This window comes from Scomber japonicus, chromosome 1 (assembly GCF_027409825.1).
Source record: "Scomber japonicus isolate fScoJap1 chromosome 1, fScoJap1.pri, whole genome shotgun sequence".
In the NCBI taxonomy this organism is placed as follows: Eukaryota; Metazoa; Chordata; class Actinopteri; order Scombriformes; family Scombridae; genus Scomber; species Scomber japonicus.
In genome coordinates this window covers 28402176-28418679 of record NC_070578.1, presented here as the reverse complement: position 1 = coordinate 28418679, position 16504 = coordinate 28402176, and the positions used below count along the sequence as shown (strand labels likewise).

The 16504-nt window shown below is 37.6% G+C and overlaps 1 protein-coding gene across 1 annotated transcript; it reads left to right on the top strand.

Annotated features, from left to right (window-relative positions):
• The first annotated feature begins 547 nt into the window (after positions 1 to 547).
• Positions 548 to 13071, top strand: LOC128359925 (interleukin-18 receptor accessory protein-like). Its single transcript, XM_053320274.1, has 12 exons — positions 548 to 627; positions 733 to 925; positions 2371 to 2521; positions 2601 to 2766; positions 5134 to 5202; positions 9078 to 9207; positions 9344 to 9498; positions 10918 to 11055; positions 11678 to 11788; positions 11883 to 12023; positions 12114 to 12229; positions 12699 to 13071. Exons 1-12 carry the CDS (start codon positions 588 to 590, stop codon positions 12966 to 12968), a joined length of 1680 nt encoding a protein of 559 aa, XP_053176249.1. The 5' UTR covers positions 548 to 587; the 3' UTR covers positions 12969 to 13071.
• Positions 13072 to 16504: the final 3433 nt, after the last annotated feature.

Below are 16504 nucleotides of genomic sequence, written 5' to 3'. Positions count from 1 at the left end.
CGACAGAAACAAAAAGAGAAACAACCAAACAAATAGCAACAAAAAAAGAAAATCAATAACAAAATAGTACAGATAAAGCAGTGATTAATAGAAATATGCATACACATTTAAAACATAATACATGGTAAGGTAGATCATATGTTGCCAACTAGCTTTTTAAGTTTTTTGTTGTTGTTGTTCATGTTATGCTTAACTTTAAAGTTTAATGTTGCCTTAAAATGTTACACAACACAGCTATGCTCTTCTTACATAGGAAGTGGCTAACAACTAACCGGAACACAGTAATTGGGCAGGTTCCAGTGAAATAATGTTCGAACACAACAAAACAGGAAGCCATATATTGCTGTGATACTTTGGTGTGAAAAAGGCAGATCTCAAGAGTAACCACACAGAAACTACAGAGGAAATACCAAGAACCTCAGCCATGTTTCTTCATGGGTAACACATGCACAGGAAATCGTTTTTTTAAAGAGAAGAAAGCGGATTACGTTATCATCATGGCTGAAATCGACAAGCTATGCCAGCACACTTACAGGCACAGGATGCAAATTGGATACGTTCTACTTTTTTTAATCATTACCACTTTCATGGAGGGATGCTGTATGGACAATCATCCAAAGAAAACAGGTATTTCATTTATACACAAACTGAATGGTGTGTGTTTGAAAGGTATGTCGCTATTAATGGTGTCTTAAAATAAAAGAGAAAACTCATGTTTCTCACTGTTTCTAGCTCTTCAGCAAAATATTACACGAACACATTTCAGAGTGGTGAAGGGGGAAACCTTTTTGATACCATGCAACAACACACACAAGGTAGTGTGCTCCAGAGTTGAAGGGGAGGGAAAGGAAAGCCTGTCCTTTGACTGTGGGAGGCAGCAATCAACTGAAGAAAAGCATTCTGGGAATTATACATGCCTTTTAAGGTAAATAATAATGCATGTTACAGTGAACATTGTAATGTTCCAGTGGAGAAAATAATGCAGGTAAAACAGTATCACTTTACAATATGGTATATTAATTTAAGGATAAGGCTGGTGACTTTCTGTATTTTTCTTATGGTTAACAAATCTCTCATACAGAGCCAAACAAATAATGAATTGATCCTCCTTATAAGTATTGTCTGATCCAAAGCCTGATATAACGTATTCCTAACGGCGTCCATAATACATCCATTGTCCATATCGATTAGCGGTTAGCACGTTATTTAAATATTGCACAGTAATGGTGATAATGGTGATAATGCAATGAGTAATGGGTATGGACAATGAGGGTAATGATATTGCATGGTATATGGATATTGCACAGTATTAAATTACATTAAATATTAAGTATTGATAAATTAATATTCATGTGAAATTTGTTGTGACTGTGTGTGCATGTTGCAACTGCTGCCTAATCTGAAAGTGCGCAGTTAATTTGGCTGTTGAAATATTTTATTAATCTTTGTTTTATTTAATCTGAGAACTCTATTCAATCTTAGTTATTGTTCAGTCCTATTGTGAGTGTGTGTTCGTGTGTGTGTGTGTGTGAGAGTGAACCCCCCTACCACCACCACACAAACATAATATTCACATTTGTATTCATAATGTTGATATTAAAGTTAAATCCATGAAACAATAACATAACTTGATTAGTGTAGGCTTCTAACTAACTTCTGAGTTTTACAGTAGCCTATAAACTTGTGGAGTCAATTTACTAGTCAATTATACTGTTACGATAAACATGTAACTGCAACAAAGTTCATAGAATTATGTGTAAACGTATCTGGGGTTTTTTAGGCTTTTATTTTTGTTTTTCGCTTGGAGTGGCGATTAACTTCCGCCTGACACTTCTGGCAAGGATTGGCTATATATGAGCGACGATTGACTAACTACCGCTTGGGCAAGGATTGGATTCACGGCGGCGCTCTTGTCGGCCATCTTTACTGCAGGAAGGTACTCTTACTGCAGGAAGGTACTCTTGGGGGAAATATCTTGACCGTCCTCTGGTGTCTGGCTGCAGTACAGGTCATAAATCCCTTCATGTAAACAGATGGGACATGAGCCAAAACTAAAACAATCAAAGTACACATCAAACATATTTTTCCCAAAGATAAATTTGTTCTTAATTAGTCATTTGCCTATATAAGACGGGGTGTATCGGGGTGCACTCTCAAACTTTCGTCAGACAGCGGGAGAGCTGAGGGGGCATGTCCCACAGCCATCATCCCAATGCCAAATTTTACAGCACAGTGTCTGGCTCCAAATAACACTGGATAAACAAGATGAAGAAGAAGCTCCAGAAAGGAGATATTTTGGCTTCATTTTACCTCACATAGTTTTTTGATGTGCGTAGACTTCTATTAAATGTTCAGGTCTCTGCTGTCCAGCGACAGCGAGTTCCATCTACAGGTAGTGGAGAAAACCAGTCTGCTATGCTCCGAGCCTGAGGAAACTCAGTTAACCCTGGAGGTGGCAAAAGGTGGGAAGATTCCCTGCCCGGGTCTCAGCTGTTACAGCAGACACGTCCTCTGGTACAAGGTGAGGTACACACATGAACAAGATTTTCTTTTTCACAACGTCTAAATCAGAGCAAAATTTCAAGTGTGCTTTCTTACAGAATAACAAAGATCCGTGTGAGAAAAGAGCCTGCGATAACAGGAATGGTGTGTTAACGCTCCTCACAGTCAGTGAACATGATAGTGGTGTATATTTCTGTGATAGACAGATAACTGAGCAAGGAGTCATGTGGACCTTCAGGAGGGCTGTTCATGTCCAAAGCATACGTAAGTGCTGTGTGTGTGTGTGTGTGTGTGTGTGCGTGTACATATTGGGAATGTTTAAGAAATTAATAATAAATGACTAAAGAGTCCTTATATACGAAAATATTGGAAAAAAAGATTTGTCAGTCCACTGGCAAAAAGAGAAGCCAAGTCCACACCACCGTTGTTTCATTTGTCTGTCCCAACACATTGGGCCTCATGCGAGAAACACTAGGATGCACAGATTTGTTCTTAATTACGTGTATAGGAGATTTACAAGAATTTGTTGCATTCTCCAATTTTCTTGTATTTAGGATTTTCTCCTCGGCAAGAACTAAATTCACAAGTGGTGCTGCAGTCCTGTCACACTAGTCATATAGAACCATCCTGCCGTTCTTCACACTTCAGAATCCATTATCATGGTGAAATTACTCTGTATAAGTATTACTTTAGCAGTAAAGTAATATTTGATAATTTAGGCATTAAATTATCAGTCAATTGACAATTGAAACTGTGAAATATTGCCAGTTTACAATATAAATAATGGCTGAAACTACAAAGCAACTTGTCTACTGTTAATTTGCCTTTGTGAAGTACCAAAAAATAGGAATATCTAATCTTCACACGTAGCTATCTGTCATCAAACCCAAACCACTGAGCTTCCTTAACAGTTTGTGGTTAGCCATCTTTGGAGCTATTTTCATTCTGATACAAGAATGCATGATCATCAAGATCATGTCAGATCATACCTTCAAGCTAGATGTTTCATAAACCTAAAGAGTACTGAACCACACTGTACTCCTCTTGCTTAAATCTTGGGAAATCCTTTTTTTCAAGAGCACTAAGAAAATGCTGATAATTTTGCAATAGTACTTCCTCTCTGGTGATCTTGCACACATTGCGTTTCTCAAGCACCAAGGTGTAACTGCGGACGACTTTTAAACAAGAACATTTTGTATTTGTGCGCAATAGTAACTATATACTTATAATATATACTTATACTAAGTGGCTACCAATGGCAGGAAAACCACAGAAAAAAACCTACAAGTCATCCTACCGTTAAGACAAAATAGATTATTTCTCTATTCACCACCCTGGCCTCTTCCCCCTTTTTACTGGGGTAGAAAGAAAGATCATAATACTTCCTGTTTTGGCAGTGTCAGAAAAACATGTTGTTACTGTCCCACTTTGTCTATGTGTGTAATTTGTAGTATACTACTACTACCACTACTATTACTACACAACTACTGCTGCTACTACTACTACTATTACTGCTGCTACTACTACTACTACTACTACTGTAGCAGCTGATATGTAATAATGGCCAATAATAACGTAATAAATTTGCCCATTTCTTAATGTAATAAGCCGAAAATGTAATAACTTGCCAATAACGTAATAAAAGTCCTGAACCAATAATGTCATAACTTTTTGCCAATGATGTAATAAGTTAATACATTTCACAAATTACCTACTTGTGACTGATATTAGACTTACTTCAATTGTCTAAACGTCCTTACTTCGTAGCATAACATGTTAAAAGGTAATCAATGATCTATTTTTTTTTTTTTGTAACAATTTTTTATTGGTGATCTAATATTCTTAGGAAAGAGTTCATTTTGTTGAAATTCTTGCACATACAATCGTATATATTTTTTCAGTAAATATATTACCAATGAGGCTCACCAGACTTTGGTATTAACTCAAGAAATCCATATATATAAAGAAATTAAAACATTAAAGTCCACAAATAAAGTTATGTGTGAAATGAAATAAAATGAAATGAAATGACATGTATTGAATATTTAGTGGAGAAGCCTTTGTTTAAACATGAGGGGCCCTTATTATCCAATACTAAGCCCCCAATATATCCAATAAATAAAACTTAAATAAAGTGATATTAGTATATTATTACGTTATGAGCTCCAGTTATTACATTTGTAAAGGATTATTTTTTACCAGGCCAATAACATAACTTTTTAGGTGATTGGCAAAAAGTTATTATGTTATTGGCAAGTTATTACATTATTGGCTTATTACATAAACAAATGGGCAAATTTATTATGTTAATGATAATAATCATAATGATTAGAAGGAGGAAAAATAGACAAAGAGTTAGATACGTCTTATTTTTTCTTGAGTACAGTTGAACAGGTCACTGGTTACTGGTTAAACAAGGTTAATCTCTTAATCTATCAATGGCCAAGCTATTCTTCTTCACTCCAAATTGGGTATCATGATTCCTTTCATCATCTAAAATGGTTTTACTTACATGTTGGTATGGCCAAGAGTCAAGTCAGAGTTCAGGACTGATTTATACATGTTTTTTCAGACACCCCATTGACATAATATAGAAACATAATTGTGACTGTATTTCCCATGCCCTATCAGCAAGAAGCAATCCAGTTGGTCCAAGGATTTTGTATCCTGCTGACAACATGACAGAAATAGTGGAGCTTGGTAAGTTAATGCAGTGTTTCCCAACCTTTTTCTTGAGGGACCATATTTTTACCACTGTAAACTGTGATGACCCCCACTATCAACAGCAGAGTGATATGGATATATTGCCTATTTTTAAACCCCCATTTTAAAGGTAGTTTATAAATACATTTTAGATGAGTATATAAGATGTTATATCTGTGACAGAATTAAACATCAAAGGCAAGGAGTGGAAGTTTTCTTGCTTACTGGCTCTTGTGTTTCAACAGCAGCTCTGAGATCAGTGGCCATTCTCATTCTCATTTTTCCATTTCCTATTATGATCTAACCCTAACCCTCTAATTTCGTTGTTGCAAAAATCACACTCTTAACCTCTTAACTGTTCTACTGCGCAGACCTGCAGTCTGTTCTCCCTATCGCCTCTCGTTTCTACATCTGCAGCCCCGTTTACGTTGCTAGCTAACCTCCTTACTGCAGGAAGGATGTTCACGTTACACAAGCCCTTATCCTCGCGATTAGTTTAACCTTAAAAGTTAGGGTTAAAGTTAAGTTAGTTTTACCTTAAAAAAAAAAATGGACACCCAGTGGATCTTTGGCAGCTTCCCTGGTTGGGAATCATAGAGTTAATGTACACTGATCCTACATCAGTCAGAGTTAATAACACATTTAAGCGTTTTTAATGACTTTTTCAGATCCATATTTTCGTGTCCCTGAGGGTTAAAAGTCACACATGCTTCGACTTGTAGAATTTAAGTGATTTATTGCAAAGAACCCAAGAAATCCATCGTACATCTCATATTTATAAACATATTAGATATTATCTTTCACAGGATGGTTCGATAGTTCAGGAAGCCTGCCAAAAGTCTGACTGGCCTCCTGTTTCCTAGTGACTCACCCAAAATGACTTTGCATGAACCATCCTGTTTTAACACTCTACCTAAAATTACCCTATAGTCTCACCTCTGTGAGTCTCCACACCCACAATTATTCTATTATATCATTGCACATGAGGGTGAAAACCCAGTCATGTCATCATCAACTAGCATTCAGCAATATTCTGCTCGTTAACCTGCTGGGAAAGCCCCTCAAGGCCCTCTTTACTCATGGCTATCCTCCCTTGTTGGGAGACCACAAGAGGCCTTATGCCCCCCTCTGCTAATCTCTGGAGCAGTTTGATTGAATTTTGATGGAAATCATCTAATGTTGATGAAAAAATCAACAGATTGTCTACATATTTTATCAGTGCAGTGGATATCATCATATCTTCAAGATCTTGTTTCTGTATCTTATTTCAACACGCAAGGACTAAATTTGTAACTATTGTTTGCAGCAGTCCTGTTTACTTCTGTATGTAAATGCAAAATAAATCTTCAAGGTGGCTTGAAATAGATTGGACTTAGTTCCATCTGCTAAAGGGTCAATCATCCATGGCACCTCCACTTGCACACAAAAGAGTTTCCATTACCGGGATGCCCGTTATTCAGGCCCACAAAGCCTTAGTATGTCCAAGAGCCAAATGTTACCCACAGTCTCCTCCTCAAATGCATGTATCCACTCGCTAGCCCCCTTCTTCTTCTTTTGGCTTATGTCCTTAGACCTTCAGCTCCGTTGCAACAAACCAGTCCAGTGTTTTATTGTCCAGGTCAATTAGACCACGATCGCCATTCCGTGGCCGGTGTTTGGGGCAGCTGGTTATTATGTGTTGTAGTGGATCTCTGCATCCACAGTGGGCACTGTCCACTAGACCCCATTTTTGCATTGCTGCCCCTGGTTGAGAGTTGTCCATTGCTTTCGGGGCAGGTTCTGGCCAGGAACATCTGTGGGGTCTTTAATATAGTGGTGGAGCCTTGATAATTCTGCTGACCTCCACCTTCTTTGGCCTCTAAGCTCTGTCCACTGCTTCCTTCTGTCTGTGTCTCACCTATTGCACCATCTGCAAAACACTTACCATTTTCCTCATCAATCTCCTGAATCCTAGCTCACTCTAACTCACGTTCTAAATCTGCCTTCCCCATGAGAGTTTGATTTCTTTCCACATAGCAATCACACACACTTTTGGTTTTTCAAGATTCTCACAGATCCATCTTGCATTTTCTATATTTGGTACTTTCATTTTGGGACAATTTTAGTATTTCGAGTTCTCTTTCCCTCTTTAATGTTTTGTTTGTAGTCTTTTGCATTGTTCCCAATTTTCAGATTAACTTTGAATTTTCTTCATAAATGTTGGATATTTAATTCCTAGAAAAGTCACTTTCATCTGTGCAGTGTGTATAGTTATATAGCTTCAGAAATATGGCAATATTAAAATTTAAAATTCAAATGTTTTCTCACAGAAGTGTGCATTTAATGTCATGTTAACTAAGTGATATTCTGTCTCATCTTATTACTATTATTCTATAATGTTTGGTTTGTTTAATTAGACTTAACGTATATCATTTTAACTAAGAACACAGCATCTGAACAGCACAATTGTTTACTTGACTGACTCAGTACCCAGAGATCATTCAAACTCTAATAAAATCAATGGTCAATAGTCTCTAATGTACAGACAATTAAAAATAATATCAGCAACACAACACATATACACAGGAGAGTAATGCAGGCAGAGATTTTTCTAAGACACAGGTCTGAGGGTTATGGCCGTCCCTCTAAAGCACCCTCTACAACTGTTGTCTCATGCAGAAGGGACCCTTTTAACTCTTTCCATCCTGTCCGTGACGCCAATTATTGTCAACCACATGAGTGGGGGAAAAAACACTTGTGAGTTCCTTGTGCTTATCACAGGTCAGCCCTTTTCCTGTGTCAAATTAAGGTCATAATCAGCCAGATTGCACCCAGCAGACATCCCAGGATTCATGAATTCTGGTTATTCATTTACACTTGTTGATAACTAACAAGTGATTGGAGAGTTGTTTGCCTATTCAAAGTTTTTTAAATTATTCATTTGTGCAGAATAACATGTGTGTACAATGAAATGATTGAGATGAGGCTCAGGAGAATACAGCTTACAAAAGTATTTACACACAGTAACAGTATTTTAAACAATAAAGATATATGGCAAAACAAAAGACAAGAAAAACTACTAACTGCACATATGGAAATTACAGTACACAAAAGAGACAGTATATAAATAAATAAAAAATAGATGGCCTACATGTGAGTATGGAGTATAGAGAATATTTAAGCAGCAACACAAATATACAATAATACATCAAAACAACAGGTATCTATATGAACATTGGAAGAGGTTTTACTAATAATTCATCTTGTTTATACTGGCTATTAAAAGATCCTCTTCTAAAGTGCTTGTGCCCAAAATCAACAGTCATTTTGGGCAAAACATGCATTTGAAAGTTTATCTGAAGTTTATAAGGCTTCAGCAGTCTGAGTTAATCATATCAAGTGGGTATCTGACACATTTACAGTCATTTTAGCATCAAATTCCCTCTTTGTATTTCCTCAGACAGTGTTTCTCTGTTGAGCTGCAGTGGAGGTATAGTAACAAGAAGAGGGACTTTGGCACTGAGAGGACTGGAAAGCTGAAAGATATTTACTTGTTTTGACTAATTTGGACAGCTGAAGCCTCACATTAGCAGATTTTGGCACCCATCACTTACATAGTAAGCGCATTACGGAGGGATATTTTAATGGCCAGTAAGAACAGGGGGAATGATTACAGCAAGAAAAACATATTTCAATATTCATTTAGACGACAGACTATTGTTACAAGACAGACTTTAAACATGTGAACCCATCCTAATGCTCAATATGTTGCTGAAACAGCCTTGAACACTATATGATGATCTTATCTTTGTTTGAATGACTTGTGTGCATCTTTCAAACTGGTATGATATTAAGGGTTAGATTTTAATGGCCATGTTTTTTACTCCTTCTAGGTCAGAATCACACTCTGAGATGTAAAGTAGATTCTCCTTTTGTGAAAGACTTTTTGCCGAAGGTGCAATGGTACATGAATTACAATGGCAACATAAAGAATATGACTGAGCTACCCATGGAGAGCCCAGAGTGAGTAACTGCAATCATGTGCAATGTTTGTGTTTCCCAGAAAAAAACTGTCTTTCATCATGCAGTTTGGATTTTGCAAACTACAATGCATGAAGTTTTCATTAGGATACAAAAGAGTTGACATTTTTTTCCCCAGAGTCAGACATCATCAATATGAAATAATCACGGTGTTACAAAAAGCCATCATAACGGAGGTGACTTCACTACACTTGAACCACACATATACCTGTATTGCCAGGAACACTTTCGGAAACAAAAGTGCCACTGTCAAGCTCAAGGAGAAAATTGAAGGTACCATTATTTTTATTGTTACCTTCAGGTCTTTGATTTATTCAAACTGTAGTCTGTATTTTGTCATAATGTTACATTACAGTTTAAATGATTATACCACATTGAATTATATAGTATTGTATAATATTTAATAACTACAGTAAAATCTGCCGACACACCACAGGAGTACAAGTATAAGGTGAGACAATCGAAGCCTTTACTGCTAGTGGGTGGCTGCAGGCAAGTCATCTCAGCCCAGAGACCGTCTAATTGAACCAGTTGGTCGAACTGAAAAAAGTTCATCCAACAAGGGCAAAAATGATGTGACCAACCTTTAAGGCAACTTATTCCTACAGCCATTTTCAAAACAATATTAAAAAGTCCTTTACAGCCATGTTCACACAGTCATGTCCACTGATTGATACCAATAAGTTTAAAACATTAAAGTATATGTGGTTTTTTATAGTTTTCTTACTGTCAAATATTGTCTGAAGAGCCAAACCAACTTATTCCCCCACCTCCATTACTTTTCAGAAATGATTAAAAACACTTGAATGAGCCCAACTGTTGTTCCTTTTACAGCACTTCACTAGTTGGTCATAGTTGTCTATATATAGTGACTATCTTTCTTGGGTGAATGAAAATGTCACCCAGTGCACCAATTTGAGTCATGGACCAGTTTTAGTAGTTTTTTCGGCAAGATTGTCCCACCCACATTTTCAATGCTTCCCACGCCCACAGATAAAAACATACTATATGACTACACAACTACTAATCTAAGTAGGATCATTTCAATGTGGGTTTGGCTGTGAAGATTTAATTTGTTCACAATAAGAAAAACAGAAAATTACCAGCCTTGTTCTTAAAGTCTAATTTTGTACAAGCAAGATTTTAAGCTGCACTGATCATTATATTTTTATAACCAATAGATCAAACAAGCAGTTGTGATGAGGAAGCTGTTCGAAATGACAAACCCACAGAAAATTATCCCACAACTCTGCAGTTACCTTAACTTTACAGAGTACTTTAGGAACACTTTAGTGTTTTTGTTTTGGGGCCCACCTGTGGTACTGACAGAGTGGATGCTGTATGTGTCTTTTTATTGTTTTTTCGATGCGACTTGAGGCTGCAAACTGAATTGCCCTGCCCGGATAAATACAGTTGTTTGATTGATTGATTGATTGATTGACAACATTTTTGTTTGTGTTCACCCTCACTGCCCATAACAGCAGACAGACAAAGATAGCGTATAGATTGTGAACATGGCGTTTAGCAGCTAAAAGGCAAGATATTTCCCGCAGGGTTTGGTGATTCATAAGATAATATTACACTTTAGTGTTTACAGCTTGTTTCTGTTGCTGCCAAGTGGTCAAAAGATCAATTATTGCTGCTTTAAAGACATAATACAATCTAATGAGTCTATTTTGGACTGGATTTCAGTAAATTGGCCATCACTAGTTGGCTATCCTATTGCATCTTTCCTGCTGGTGGCTGGGCTGGGAATTGTCTTGCGTGTGAAATGGCTGGAACTACAACTAATCTACAGAACCCATTTCCAACGTGGAAAACTTAATGGAGGTGTGAATGCAAACACAGACACATGGACACAGAAACTCACAATACAGACACCCAAAGGCAAGGTTAGCGTGCATGCAGGCACAAAGATTCTGGCATCCTGACTACAGCCATCTTCACAGGATGTGGCTTAGCTTTCAAGATAAAATTTTTCCACAGCAGGCAGGTTTTTCACAGAAGGGAAATAATTACTTTAGAATTGTTCTCAATTTCATCCTTCAAAGCATTACATTATTAAACACAACTAAAACATTATAATAACTTTAATTTGTGGTGACTGCTTTGTTCTCTAATCTGTAATCAGGCAGCTGTCATGAAAATGTGCAATATTATTTATTATTTATTGATGTGCATGTTTTACATTCTCCACACTTTATACCTGTCCAGAAATTAATTTGTTTTCATCATTTATTTGTTATATATTTATTTCAATTTATGTTATGTGTTTTTGACAGAGCTTTGCTTGTAATTTTGTTCTCTTTGCATCTTGGATGCTATAGTTAATGACAGTAAAATGTAATCTTGAATCTTGATCTTGAATCATCAAACACATTTAACAATACAGATTTAAATGTATAATGTTTCGGTTTCAAAATTGTCTTTCCCCTCCAATACAACCAATCAGATGAGAAAGAGTTTGATGTGCTCCTGTCATATGTGTGGAGTCCTCCATCAGCAGAGGTGGAGGGAGGTTTGACCCTATCCTCCACATCAAGACCAAGCACCGAAGTGAAATGTAGGTCAATGTGTTCAGTGTATCATAACTTAACCTTTTTTATTTTCATGTCACTGCACTGGTAAAGAAAATTAACAATATGTTATGCTGGCAGCATGTCTGTCCAGCCCGGAGCCACTGAACATGGAGGAGGGGAACACCCAGAGGGCACCAGAGGTGCTGCTCCGCCAAGTGTTAGAGGACCAGTGGGGGTATCGGCTCTGTTTGCTGGAGAGAGACATGGTTCCTGGAGAAGGTCAGAAGATCAAGTCTTTGTGTGTGCATGCACATGTGTATGTGAGTTGACTGCAAAGGTTTCTGATAGTTGTTTTTTTTTGTGTTGTAGCATATACAAATGATGTGGTCCATGCAATACAGAGAAGCAAAATGCTCATCTGTCTCCTATCAGATGACTACCTCTCCAACAATGATGCTCTGTTTGTACTGGAATCAGGCGTCCAGGTAGGCCTACATAAGTGCAGGGTCAGTAGTGACTGTTACTTTTCAACCAGAGTTGTTGTGTAAGACACACAGCCATGCTTCCGTCTCTGTAAGCGTGTGCTCTGAGCTAAAAGTTCACATCAGTGACTGTGGTCACAAATTACCACAACAGCATGTTCATGTTTATCTTAGTTTACCATCTTAGTTTAGCAAGTTTGCATGTTAACATTTGCTAGAACTAAGCACAAAGTAAAGCTGAGGCTGATGGGCATGTCATCTGTTTTGCAAGTATGTGAATATAAACCGAAGTAACTGAAAGTAACTGAAACCTTAGATGCAAAACCACTAGTGTCCTCTGTTTCAGTGCAACTTGTAGGTTCTGAGTAGTTACATTTTCAGTTTGAAATGTAAAACATAATTTAACTACTGCTTTTATAGTTTACTAGAAATACAACTCATTAACAGTTTAATATTTGTTCAACATTTTTAGGCTTTGCTGCAAAATTCTGCCCCCAAAGTCCTGCTAATATGGACCAGTAGAACCTCGACGTCCCTCATCCAGCCAGACCCACCGCTGCCCTCAATGGTCCAGAGGGCCTTGAAGGTGCTACCTAGTCTGAACTGGACCTTAGGCAAGCCTGCAAGAGCAACCAGCAACTTCTTGAGATCGCTGAGGAAGGCGCTGGCCAATCACAGAGTTGAGGCTAGATCAAATCAGATAGTGTGGCAAAAACACCAGTCCTCCCATTCTTTTAAATAGGACCAGTGTGTTTTGGCCACGGGTGTTTTGAGAAGGGTTCAGCTCATAGACTGTAAAAACCTATGGACATAGTTAATGTGACATCACCCATTGATATATGGACTGCTGGATTTGGTGTGCACAATGTTACTCAGTAAATAAATGATGACTCACAAATGACTGACGTGATATTTGCAGATTATTTACACAGAGATTGTTTATTGTGTATTGTGTTAATTTTGAATTTCTCCCTTGGAGGATCAATACCTTATCATACCTTACAAATGACTTGTGTGGGAATACTGCATCTTGTTGTCTGAGCTAAACTGATCTGGACTGCAGTTATTAAAAAAAAAAAAAACAAAAAAAACATACAGTACCAGTCAAAAGTTTGGACACACTTTTCCATTCACTTGAAAGAGAAAGTGTGTCCAAACTTTTGACCGGTACTGTATACACACACACACACACACACACACACACATACATATATATATATTCCAGGTCCATTCATCTGGGCTGACCTGGGCCTCTTCAAGTCCAGGCTAAAAACGCACTTTTTTAGGATGGCTTTTAACACCTAGTAGGATGACACTTTTATTTTATTTTATCTTATTTTATTTTATTTTATCTTATTCTATCTTATTCGATTTTGTTGTATTTTATTGCTTTCACTGTTATTTTATTGTTTTTAATTGTTTTTATTTTTCTCTTTATTTATTTATTACTGTAAAGCACTTTGGTACACCGCAAGGACTGTTATAAAGGGCTGTATAAATAAACTACATTACATTACATTACATTACATTCATCTACTAAAGAACTTTGAGGCAACATGTGGAGCTGCAGGGCTGATTGTTAAAGGTTGAATATGGAGAATGAGCAGAACACCGCCATCTAGTGTCTCGAAATCGTAGTCGCAACAACCAAAAATAATTGCAGCAGTCGGGTTGCAAGGTTCGTTCCCGTGTGTGTCAATTGATCAGCCTGCGCCATGTCAAGTGATGACATAGTACAGGGTAACGACTAATTTCGACCAATTAATTTTACAACAGTATTTAACGTTAGCCAGTCTTCAACTGGAAGTCTTTCTTTGAGTGGTGCGTAATCGATTAGCTAGATCTCCCAACTCAAAATGATTGCTTGTTTCTGTAGCCTGATCGGTGTGAGCAGTCAGTAAACTACACGATAACCCACAATCCATTTCGTTCCTACCCAAGCTGAAATCAGCAGGCTGAAGCTGATTTTATTTTAGCTCTAACTCTGTAAATATACCACTTTATCCACATTTCTAACCTTTTTTAGGCAAGAATGTAGCCCTTTAGATCCACAATGTGATGTTAATTTGTCCAAATAAAACCTGTTTAAAGTTTTGTTCCTGCGAATTCGGAGCCACTCAAGTTAGCCGTAGCGAGTAACGCACTTCCGGTCATTTTCACAAAATAAAACACCTGTTGCCTTTTATTATTAATAAAACCATAAAGACAGAGTTGGTGCTTTTATTTTGAAAACAGGAAGCGAATATACCCTCGCTGTAACTAACTTGAAACCACCGAGGTACATTACATTGTAACGGCAGTGGGAGTAGCAGTTAAACCTGTTAAACTCCCCCAATTGGGAGACCCTGAGACTCTCCGCAGCAAAAGGCATAAAACGCTGCCCTAAGTATGTAGTAATACAGTCATACTGCACATCAAATTAAATAGGAGAAACTCCGCTACAAGCACGTCATTTTTACACACACCAAACACAACTCAAACATCAAGCATATTAATGATGAAATATCAAAATCAGTCAGAAAGTCAACCCACTCTCCACATTTCCATTGCTACCGTTTTGATAGGCCTACTTCATGGTACACAAACAAATAGCATCTCATATGAAAGCTAAGACCCTGGCGAGTTCAACAATACCACTATTATTGCGCTAAAAACTCAGTGAATCAGCAGCCAAAGAATACAAAGGTAAACAACCACTTATTTAATGCGACTAACAGATATTCTGTCTTACCTTCGAAGTTTTGTGATGAAAAGTTGTACTTGAGAGCAAAAAATGCTGGTTTTAGTGAGTCCAACACGGCCGTGTTTGTTTACAACTCCATTTCACCCAGTGCCAGCCTACAGTAGCTGCACCAGAACAACAGACAACCCTGGCAACCCGTAATTCCGGCCGCTAATTGGCTGGTACAGTGTAAACTGAATGTGTCAGAAAGTCATTGTCGAACCCGTCAAATAAATTTAAAAATATTAATTCAGACTAAAAAAAATGTTATGGAAAAGCAATATTTTCATTCTGTACCCCTCAAAACGGGGTGTATTGTTTTAAAAAATATATAGCTTTTAATAAATATTCTACATAGATCTTTAGCTCCAGTTTAGGGGTCACCTTTTGGTTATATTTGTTCTTTTTCTTTGAGCAGCAGCCACCGTCCCTTTTTCTTTTGTAATTGTCTTCCTCTGTTGTGTGGTATTATTATAATTTCTTTCCCTTTCCCCTAGTGAGCTGGGTTGTTACGAAGGAGTATTAGGGCCAGCCAAAAAAAAAAAAAAAAAAAATCAGCCCAAAAAAAAAAAATTCCGGCACAAAAAAGAAAAAATCTGTCCCCCCCCAAAAAAATCCGGTACAAAAAAAAAAAGTCAGGCATAAAAATAAATAGGCTACATTTAGGAAATATCAAAGTAGGCCATGGCATGGCTGCCTCTACAGACGCGTTGATTAAGCGGTACTTCAGAATCGGCTATAATAATAAGGAAATTCTGTCCCCTTTGGCCCACAGACACGGTGTGGTGATTAGTATTAGGACGCTGAAGAGACTGTGTCAGAGACTTGGTTTGTTCAGGAGGAAAAACCATACGAACTTGGAGGAGGTGGCCGCATTCATACAAAATGAAATAGCTGGAACGGGGCAGATGCAGGGGTACCGATGGTTGCACCTGCGTGCGATCCAGAGAGGTTATGTTGTATCACAAGATACAGTAAGGCAACTGATAAAGTTGCTTGATCCTGTAGGTGTGGAGCTCAGACAGACGCGGCGTCTGAGGCGCAGACACTACCGCACCAGAGGCCCTAACGCGCTATGGCACATGGATGGCTATGACAAGCTGAAGCCATATGGCATTGCCATAAATGGTTGCATAGATGGTTTCAGTCGTTATGTCGTGTGGATGGAGGCTTACAAGACAAACAATGACCCTAAAGTCATAGCGGACTAGGTAGGCGGTAGGTGGTCAAGCCTCTGCAGTTTTTTGTTTTTTTTTTTGTACTGAAAATTTTTTTTTCACCTGACTTTTTTTTTTTGTGCTGATTTTTTTTTTCTTTTCGCCTGGCTTTTTTTTCATGCTGAAATATTTTTTTTTCGCCAGACTTTTTTTTTTGTGCTGAAAATTTTTTTTTTTTTCACCTGGCTTTTTTTTTTTTGGCTGGCCCTAATACTCCTTCGTAGATTATATTATCAAAGTGACAAAGTAAAGAAAATGTTTGTATGAAAAGATTACATAATATTTAATACTGATCAGATCGATAATGATTAGTTAATAGTAATGGATCATTGTCACTCT

What these genes read in the sequence shown, in the direction of transcription:
- LOC128359925 (XM_053320274.1), top strand. Translation starts at nt 588, where the DNA reads ATGGAGGGATGCTGTATGGACAATCATCCAAAGAAAACAG. An exon ending in AATTATACATGCCTTTTAAG is followed by an intron (nt 926 to 2,370) that starts GTAAATAATAAT and finishes TCTGCTGTCCAG; the next exon opens with CGACAGCGAGTTCCATCTAC. An exon ending in ACCAAGCACCGAAGTGAAAT is followed by an intron (nt 11,789 to 11,882) that starts GTAGGTCAATGT and finishes TTATGCTGGCAG; the next exon opens with CATGTCTGTCCAGCCCGGAG.